The sequence below is a fragment of the Rhagoletis zephyria genome, unplaced genomic scaffold, assembly GCF_001687245.7.
Source record: "Rhagoletis zephyria isolate East Lansing unplaced genomic scaffold, Rhagoletis_zephyria_1.1 Rzeph_scaffold_00178, whole genome shotgun sequence".
NCBI lineage: Eukaryota > Metazoa > Arthropoda > Insecta > Diptera > Tephritidae > Rhagoletis > Rhagoletis zephyria.
This window is the reverse complement of record NW_016157262.1, coordinates 265323-275349: the sequence shown is the minus strand read 5'-3', so window position 1 is coordinate 275349 and position 10027 is coordinate 265323. Positions and strand designations below refer to the sequence as shown.

Here is a 10027-nt window from a genome sequence, read left to right as displayed (position 1 = left end):
TTTATTTCGGTTTTTGCCATATGCATTATTTCGGTTTTGAACTGAAATTGTGCATGCATGCATTATTTCGGTTTTTGTTATATGCATTATTTCGGGTTTCTAACGAAAGTGTGCATATGGATAATTTCGTTTTTTCTAATATGAATTATTTACTTCTACTTAGTAAGGGTTTTAATCCCTAAGCGCGGCTGAAAGCCGCCTACGCAGAGAAAAGTTCTGCGCAAAAATACGTCCGCCCTTCTTTTCCGGCAATACAGAAAGGAGAATTCTACTTAGTAAGGGTTATAATCCCTAAGCGCGGCCGAAGGCCGCCTTCGCAGAAAGAAGTTCGTTTTCATGTATGCACTATTACGGTTTTTGTCATATGCATTACTTCGGTTTTGAGTCGAAACTGTGCATGTATGCATTAATTCGGTTTTTGTCATATGCATTACTTCGGTTTTGAGTCGAAACTGTGCATGTATGCATTAATTCGGTTTTTGTCATATGCATTACTTCGGTTTTGAGTCGAAACTGTGCATGTATGCTTTATTTCGGTTTTTGCCATATGCATTATTTCGGTTTTGAACTGAAATTGTGCATGCATGCATTATTTCGGTTTTTTTCGTATGCATTATTTCGTATGCACAGTTTCCATATGCACAATTTCAGGGTGCCTTTCCAATCTAATGTTACATTAGCACGGTATTTCTTTTTACCTATATATAGCTATGTCAACCACGAACTTAACGGTATAAATTTTTATATCGTCTAAAAAAATATCTCGGCTATAATATCGCATCGGAAGCAAAAAGTAGAGTCAATATCGATATAATCGACCTCATTGCGAGAGTCGTGTCGAATGCGAGTCGTTTTTCGGGAGTCGAATCGAAAATTTCACGTCATTCAAATATTTCCAATCGACTAGCAAACTGGGGGCCCCAATTCTGGTTCTATGAAACTGTGAAGTGAAAATGAAAAATTCAATGTCAGTGAAAAATTCAGTGAAAGTTTCGTTATATTATTTTAGGCGATTCTCGATCGTTAAAGGCTATTCCATTAACATCTAGCAAGTAATTATTTGGTAAATTATTGTGAGTTTAAGACAATGATATTATTTATCCAAAGATGATGGTTTTGAGAAAAACGCTCCACTTTTCTTTTTCACAGCCACAAAACTTTGTGAAAAAAGTTTTCACAGTGAAATATTTTTGACAAATGAATTTTTTTACATTTGAAAACAGAATCGTATTTCATTATTCAGCGATTTTTTAGGATTACAATATTTCTTAAATTTTTAAGTGCCCACACAAAAATCGTTGATATCATATTGCTCGTAACTTGCTGTAAAAATAACAGTTGGTAGGCAATCAGTGTTTGCCTGTGGAGATGTGACATAGCAGATCTTAAAGAGCGAAATACACCACACAAGCGGTTTGACAAACCAAGCGAAATTTCCCTTTGCTTCAAGCCATTTGTGCTGTGTAGGGGGGTGTTTGAAGGTTTGACAAACCGCCGTCAAACCTTCAAACACCCCCATACACAGCACAAATGGCTTGAAGCAAAGGGAAATTTCGCTTGGTTTGTCAAACCGCTTGTGTGGTGTATTTCGCTCTTAAGTTGGTAGGCAATGAAAAATTGCCACCAATAATATCTCGAAAAAGTCCCGTTTGGGGATAGCTGGCAACGCAATTTATTGCCATTAACATATGATTTTTGTTTATTTTTTTCGTCCGGTTAAGTGATAGAAGTTTATGTTTCCGATTACTTACCACGAAAACATAAACGCGAAAACATATAAAAACAATTTTATTTAAATAAGTCACACTCAACCGTCAAGTGCAACCAAATACCAGCAACATGGCCTGTAAAGCAGTTAAATTTGTATCACCTTTACTGCGGACACATAGGTTTGGTATTGCTACTTGTCTTTGCATAGTACATATAGCAAATATATATTTTTATTCAGGTATTTGCTGTTAAATAATATTATAAATATCCGATATGCACAAACGTCTACAAATGGTACTTATACGTCAACATCGGACACAAGTTCAGCCAAAACCCAAAAGGAAACTCGCCATTCAGCTAGCACACAAAAAGAAATAAATCATCATGCAAATTTATCTTCAACCTGGTGGGATATAAATGGTCCAATGCATGGACTACATAAGCTTAACGAATTAAGGTAGGTGTGTCCACTTTAGAGTTTGTTAAATTAAAAGTACATCTTTACATAGAGTGCCTTTGGTACGTGACGGCATGGTTACTCGCGGTACCATTGATCGCAGTTTAATGAACACAAGCAAGGTTTTACAAGGCAAAAACATATTAGAAGTCGGTTGTGGAGGTGGTATTTTAACAGAGCCATTGGCACGTTTAAGTGCTAATGTTACAGGCATTGATTTGGGCGAAGACGTTATAACAACAGCGCGAACGCATTTAGAGTCGCATAGTCCAGAACTGAAAGATCGAATAACTTACAAAATCGAACCAGTAGAAGTACATGCAAAATCGAATTCAAATTATTATGATGCTGTAGTATGCTCGGAGGTTTTGGAACATATTGATGACAAAGCAGGATTTCTTACACATTGCGTACATACTTTAAAGGTATTATTTTAGCCATTATTTGAAATATTTTCTAATCTAAAATATATGTATATATGATTGTATACAATTACTCGCTTGAGTTTAGCCTGGCGGATCAATATTCATAACTACCATGAATAAGACAATCCCGCTTTGGCTTGGTGGCATTCTGCTTGGCGAATATGTTTTCGGCATCGCACCAAAAAACACACACCATTGGGATAAGTTAGTGTCACCACTGGATGTGCAACGCATTCTTTCTGCATGTAAGTGAGATACGTCCCACGTTTTATTTTTTTTTCAACTGCTAAATTCGAAATTGTATCTTTTAGTAAATTGTCAAACTGTGCTGACCAATGGATACACATACGACGTCATTCGCAGACGCTGGCGTTGGATTAACACCAATATGATGTGCTATGCTATTCAAGCAATTAAAGCTGAATAAATTTATTTCAACGAATTTGAATCATGTATTAAAAGCCCTTGTAAAGTTTTAACTATAAAATTATACGGAGAAAAAACACTAAGTACGATTTGAATAACAATTTCACCCAAAGTTTTATTATCTATTCACTATTCTCATCTTCGTCATCGTCGTCCACGCGTGGTTTTTGGAATTTCATCTTTTTACTTTGCCACGACGTGTTGTCACCGGAACGGTGTTTACCTTTAAATTGTGCCTTTGTCTGGAATTTCTTTTGCATCGTCACCTGTTGTGCATTATAAAATGCAGCCATTTCTTTGTCAGACACCTCTTTCGGTTGCTCATGTCGTACACTGGCAGCTTTCTCCTGTTGCTCCAACTCCAATAGGCGTTCGATTTCCGGGTTCATGCCGCGAAAACTCCACCGACCGTCCAACAGATTCTCGCAATGCACAAAGCTGGGTTCCATTATGAAGTTTGAATTACTATTCAACATTTTCTGGGTGATCTCTTGGGAATACATTTCACGCCCCTCAGCTTCCTCGATCTCCTTGTCGACTTTGGCCTTTGTTCGTTGCATGAACTTCATCTCCAATATACCCTTGGAAAGGCGTGGACGTGCTTTTTGAGAAGACATTTTTTAGTAAGTAATGACTATAGTATAATTAAAAATTTTAGCTGATGGATTAACTGAAGCGTGTTTTATTTAACACACACGACGGGATCAGGGAGCAAAACAAACTTAAAATGTGGAAAAAACAAAACATGTGATGTGATCTGATGAAAACAAAAAGGTAAGAACACCGATAGATGTCGCACCGCGTCGAATGGTTGTCAGTCGTTCACAGATTTGACTTCTGAAATCGATGAAAAGGCTTCTCTTTTTTAACGGAGTCATTGCATTTAATATTTCTTAATTTTTTAAGATAATGTAATATTTATTCGTTCTATTCCTGTATCTTCCACTTTAATTGTTGACTTTTCCAAACCCTGCTAGTGCGCGGTGAAGCTTCTAGTATGAATAATTGTGACTCGAAATATGTTGTACTATTGTGAATCGGTCGTCAGTGGAAAAATTCCCAATAGAAGAAGAAGACGAAATGGCGGCAGTGTTGAAAATTTAGTCAATCTACTTTTATTAAAAATATTCGCGCCCCAATCTAGTTATTTTAAAGCGAACACACAAAATAATTGTATATTATATATTATTAAACACTATAAACAAGTGAGTATTTCGTTCCCACCATGAATGCGAAAGCTGTGCGAGATGCAATAATGAGCGAACGAGTAGTGCTGAATGGCTCCGCGCCCACCCCAACCAGGCAGGAACAACATCGCGCTGTTGGATCCCTAGTGGTACTTACACAGAAATTCGTGCGTTTGATGAAGCAAAACCATGGACGAATTGATCTCAAAGAGGTAACTTGCAAAGAAGTTCATATTTTTGCTCTGCATGCATTTATAGATTTTGATAGAAGTGGGTGGGGTAATGTGAAGGGTGGTGCGCAATATATAACTGTGTTTGGCGCTTCAACAAAATATATAATATACAAATGTATGTAGTTCAAAAGATTATGATTGGCGGGCATTAGCACTTGTAATATTTTATTGCGCAAATGTCTGTATGCATTAAGTTCAACAAATTGATTTCTCATCAGGCAACTGAGCTTTTGGATGTGCAAAAACGTAGAATCTACGACATAACAAACGTTTTGGAAGGTGTGGGCTTGATTGAAAAGACACGGCACAGCAGTACAGTGCGATGGTGGTAAGTTATATTGAAGCATGACTGGGTTTAATTTATTTATTATATAATTTGTTTAATTATTACTCTGGACAGCGGCGCATTGAACACAACTACAGGTCGGGAAAGTCTGCGAGCGGCGCATGCGCGAGCCAGACATTTGAAAGCGCTCGAAGCCGATGTAGATCTGCAATTAGAATATGCTCGTCGCAATTTGAAGTATGTTAAAAATGATGCGGTTAACAAGTCGTTCGCATATGTGACGCGCGATGACTTGCTTTCCACTTACGGAGATAATGTAGTTCTTGTAATACCGAACCATGATGAGGAGGTCAAAATAGAGCCTGGGCGCGTATGTAACATGGTTTTTTTATCCGCCCGTAATATTTATAAAATTTGTATATATTGCAGAAATCTTTGTATGTATCGCTGGACAATGGCGGCAAAGTTGATGTGCGGCTGGTAACGCAACAAGGTACTTGCATAGCGCCTAAACCAGAAACTGCGCCATTGGTCTCCCGCTTAGAAACGCCTTCACCCTCTTCATCGAATGGCTCACGAACGAGCTCATCCACTAAGCCAACTCTAGTCACGGATGAGCATACGTACTTTTGTAATCCTGACCAAAAGAAAGAACAGGATGAGTTAGAAAATCAACTTGCGGCTCGTATAATTTTTAAAAATTCATTGTCCAAACACTCATTGCGCCGATTTTTTCCGGATGATCCAAATTTAGGTGCGAAGCGAAAAATTCTTATCAATCTGTTCATATAAAAAACGTAAAATTTTTAACTTTTCCAGAAAATGCACCCCTGATTCAATTAAATCCCCCACACGATGATTATAATTTCGTATTAACAAAAGACGAAGGCGTATGCGAGCTTTTTGATGTTAAGTGCAATACATATTGAGATTATTTCTTGATGCTTTTTGAAACGTTTTGATCTTCAGTTAGTCCTTTGTACGAAAAACGCATTTGTACATAGCTGACTTCCTTACAATTGCAATACAAATTCGTTACGATTTGAATTGGCTTTACTTAGCTAAATTTTCCTTTTAGCTTAATTAATATACATTTATAAAATAACGAGTTTTTAATAGCAAAACGCGTAGAATACATATAACCGTACGATTTAATAATCTATTCTCAATTTTTAGTTAATGTCAAACATTGTAATTAATGACTAGTAAAAATTTTGGATTTACATTACCTATGAATGTAATTAAGGAAATCAAAGACTTTGGCAAAATTTTAATAAACATTAATTTTTACATTCAAATGTGTGTACATTTTTCTAATAGCTGTAACGCCGAAAAAAGGTACCTTCTCTTAGACCTCTACGCAAAAAAAGTCGAAGGTATTAGAAGGCATCGTATTTATGCATTTAAACGTAATAGCCTAAATTTCCCCCAGTCTTCGGGGAACACTTCAGTGGCAGCATCTTTGATCAGATATAAATCTGTCCACTTGTTACCGACCGATGAGGGAACGTTTCGAAATCTCCCATGATGATCCGTTCCACATTGCTCTGCAAAACAGATTCGAAACAAGCGCCCCATGCAGGCTATTCTCCTTCTTGATTGGCAGTTACGGCGCCTACTCCATTAAGCTATGCCAGTCCTTTCTCTGCTATGCAAACTGACGCCGATTGGAAATGCCAAGTGAAGCCAAGTACTGCATAGCAGAGGCCTCCCTCGTCCTTTTTAAATAGGTAAAATGCAATCCTGAGATTTATAAAATAACTTTAGCACCATTTCATTTTAGAATTGAAATTGACCCAGCTCGAAATATGTAAATAAATAATTCCGTGTCTTTCTTCATTAATTAATACTACAGATGTAATTTTAGATCCATTTTTTATATTAAACTAATTGTACAAATATCTATACTAAATAGCATACAATACTAAATATTAGCATTTGGCCATCATTTCATTTCCTCTTCGCCTTCTTCCAGTTTTTCTTACCTCCACCGCCACCCTGCGGCTTCATACGCTTCCGTGCGCCGGTGAATTGTTCGGAATCGTCGAAATCATGAGCATCTTTCTTAAATTTTCCTTTCTTACTGCCCTTACTTTCCTCCAGATCCTTCACTTCCAATTTCGCTGTTCGCTGCGCTTCACTCACTCTCTCCTGCAGTGCCATGACTTCATCCTCTTCGCAAGGATATAATGGCAACTTTTTGCCAAGTAGATGTTCAATTCGTTGATATAATTCAACATCGTATTGTGTAACGAAAGTCACAGCTTTTCCTGAGCGACCCGCACGTGCTGTCCGGCCAACACGATGTATGTAGTCTTTACTATGTGTGGGTATGTCAAAGTTAAAAACCACATCCACATGCGGAATATCAAGACCACGCGATGCGACATCTGTGGAAATTAGAATGGAACGATTTTTCGCTTTGAACTTGTTTAACGCAGCTAAACGTCTATTCTGTGACATTTGACCGTGTAATGGTATGGCAGCCAGACCTAACGCACGCAGCATTAAGGCTGTTCGGACAGTATTTGCACAAGTGCTGCAGAATATCATAAAACTATTGCCGGCCAACTCATTAATTATGTGTACCAAATAAACATCCTTGTATTTCACCGGTATAAATATGTAGTACTGTTGTAGTTGCTCTACTGTTTGATATTTGTTAGAAACCTCCACTTTCACTGGATCTTTTAAGGAAGCACGTTGTAATTTCTTTACTTTTTTCGTCATAGTTGCACTAAATAAAAATGTGCGACGCTCACGAGGCAAAGCTTTCAATATTTTGTCAAGTTCCACTTCAAAGTCCATATTCAATATACGATCGGCCTCATCCATCACCAAATACTTGATAGCCTTGAGATTAAAGCCCTTCATATTTTCTAAATGATCTAACAAACGCCCAGGTGTGGCTATAATTATATGCGGTTTCTTCGCTAATTGCAGAGCTTGGGAGACCATGTCCATGCCTCCAACCACAACGCAACATTTGACACCGATGGAACTTCCTAAAAGTAAATTTTGTTCTTAATGCCTGCACAATTTACTTTTATAAAATCAAGAATAATGTATAAAAAGCGCTCAGAGGTAGTGACGAAACTAAAATAATTAATTTCATGTTACAAAATCAAAATAAATTTATACATCATTGCATGCCAAAAACCTTAAAAAGTGGAAGGATAGCGGGAACTAGGGGCTCGACCACACTTATCCATTTATTTTATATAGATATTTACCTAGAGCTTCAAACTGTTCCGATATCTGAAAAGCCAATTCACGTGTGGGCGTAAGTATGAGCGCAAAATATCTTTGCGGATTGTCCAGCAGCGCCTGCAATATTGGTAAAGCAAAAGCACCAGTTTTGCCAGAACCAGTTTCGGCCAAGCCGATAACATCCTTCCCTTTTAAGGCTACTGGTATCGCTTCTTTCTGTATCTTCGATGGCGCCTTCCATTTCAATTCCTCACATGCTTGGCACAGTACATCTGTTAAGCCCTTAAATGTCGATAAACATAAATTAGGGTATGAAAATCCATCGCAACTTAAAACACTTACAAGTTCTTTAAATGTGACATTGGTTTCCACATTCTCAGCTGCCGCGCCTCCTTCTGCGCTATCAGCTTCCTCCTCGATTCCATCATTTTGGTCTATTGCTTCATCACCAGTCGATTCTTCCTCGACCTCCTCCTCAACTATTTCTTGCTCATCATCACTCGCATTCGAAGAATTTTCGTCCTCATCTGAAGTACCCATTTTTATTTGATATTAATAAATTAATACAATCCCGCTAAAACTCCAAATTTACCAGGAGAAAGAATTTTGATCAAATGCACGTTGCGCTAGCCAAAAGAAAAGTGAATTAATTTCCATGCTGAAAAACATAACCTCAAATCTGTATCACGGTTGTAATCAAGTGTAACTAACACCTAGACATTTTTGATTGCTAGCTTGCATGCAATGCAATGGTTTACCATAAAAAAATACTTAAAAGGTGTTAGCACGTGGCGATTTTAATAGCGTTCTTATACGCGATAGTTTGTACCAGTTTGTACTAACTATCCAGTTTTGGTGTTCTTGTACCCAAAAAACTTGTAAGAAAGGGGAAATTGAGAGCGCAAATTGACATTTCTTTCTTAAGAGAAGTTGCTAGTTTTTACTGGATAAATTTTTGCTAGTAAGAACTTGCAAGTGAGAAAAACAGCTGATCGCATGTTGCTGGGTGGAATTAAAACTAATAAAAGAAATGTTTATGAGGTTTTCATAGTTGAAATTGAAAAAATAAACCTATTTAAATATAATATATATTGCTTTAATAGGAACTAGCTACGAATAAACAACAAATTAATCAGCTGTTCGTAAAACTTGCAAATTATTACTGATTTTGCGTTCTTGTACTTTTGTGCTATGAGAGCAAAATCTCAGAAATTAAATTACTGGAGAATTACTGGCAAGTTACTGGATAATTTGTAAAAGAACAAAAATTTTGCGTTCAACTTTTGCTTTCAACTCACCCAGGGTTGCACGAAAAAGAAAGTTTAATGGCTAAATGTTGGTTGGCGGCCAAAAATGATAGAATGATGATGAAAAATAATGTTTTGCTACACCGTGGTTGGCGACCAACTTTGTTGAAAGCGATTATTTGAAAGACCGTTCAACCAAAAGTACCATGCAAAGTTGAACAATGCAAACGCCTTTTTATGGCGAATATTTTGATATGTTTTTTATATTTTGATATTTTTAGCCATTCAATTTTTTTCGTGCAACCCTGCGTGTGTTGAACGCAAACGCTGCCTGAAAAATCGCCCCTGCGAAAGCCCTATTACCGCAGAACTCCACAGGCAAACAGCGATGGCCTACCAACTGTCATTTTGACGAGCAATGTGATTGCAAGTTTTTGTGTGTGGGCACTTTGATGTCTTGAAATAAGCATTTGCCGCATGACGCCACCAGACAACATTCTCTCAATTTCGGTGTTTAAAAACATTTAAATCTTTAAAAAACTTGCTGAATAATTTCCTAAAACGTAATCATAAATAATCCAATAAGGAACAGACTTTTATTTTGATTTAATATAAAAATTTCATCGATGTTACCACCAGCACGCTTTCTTTCAAATGAAAATATGGCTGTCAAACTATCGAATTGCCTGCAATAGATGTCAAGCAATAAGCGCTGACATATATTGCAGCACATGAGAAATAGGCGGTCTCCATTGGAAATATATTTTGTGACATAGTTTTCACGACATCAGTGTTTTCCTGTGGAGACAGGGCCTTAGGGCGCTGTTAAGTGGGCCACAGACAAGG

General features: G+C 37.4%; 4 protein-coding genes across 5 annotated transcripts; 2 read left to right on the top strand and 2 right to left on the bottom strand.

The window, feature by feature from the left end:
- The first annotated feature begins 1612 nt into the window (after positions 1-1612).
- Coq3 (ubiquinone biosynthesis protein COQ3, mitochondrial) lies at positions 1613-3116 on the top strand. Its single transcript, XM_017608787.1, has 5 exons — positions 1613-1889; positions 1949-2167; positions 2220-2592; positions 2678-2837; positions 2904-3116. Exons 1-5 carry the CDS (start codon positions 1840-1842, stop codon positions 3017-3019), a joined length of 918 nt encoding a protein of 305 aa, XP_017464276.1. The 5' UTR covers positions 1613-1839; the 3' UTR covers positions 3020-3116.
- Mpp6 (M-phase phosphoprotein 6) lies at positions 3103-3769 on the bottom strand. The gene has a single exon (XM_017608795.1). It carries the CDS (start codon positions 3633-3635, stop codon positions 3141-3143), a length of 495 nt encoding a protein of 164 aa, XP_017464284.1. The 5' UTR covers positions 3636-3769; the 3' UTR covers positions 3103-3140.
- On the top strand, positions 3725-6113 carry E2f2 (E2F transcription factor 2). 2 transcript variants are annotated; one of them, XM_017608778.1, is made up of 6 exons: positions 3725-3792; positions 4257-4417; positions 4657-4766; positions 4839-5094; positions 5154-5478; positions 5544-6113. In XM_017608778.1, exons 2-6 carry the CDS (start codon positions 4274-4276, stop codon positions 5651-5653), a joined length of 945 nt encoding a protein of 314 aa, XP_017464267.1. In that variant the 5' UTR covers positions 3725-3792; positions 4257-4273; the 3' UTR covers positions 5654-6113. The 2 variants fall into 2 exon arrangements, with proteins under 2 accessions (XP_017464267.1, XP_017464261.1); XM_017608772.1 differs by lacking the exon at positions 3725-3792 and having other exon boundaries at positions 4076-4417.
- Positions 6114-6582: 469 nt separating this feature from the next.
- Positions 6583-8613, bottom strand: pths (probable ATP-dependent RNA helicase DDX47). The gene is made up of 3 exons (XM_017608763.1): positions 8277-8613; positions 7958-8216; positions 6583-7729 (listed from the first exon to the last, which is right to left on the bottom strand). The coding sequence occupies exons 1-3, from the start codon at positions 8472-8474 to the stop codon at positions 6675-6677; spliced, it is 1512 nt and encodes a 503-aa protein (XP_017464252.1). The 5' UTR covers positions 8475-8613; the 3' UTR covers positions 6583-6674.
- Positions 8614-10027: the final 1414 nt, after the last annotated feature.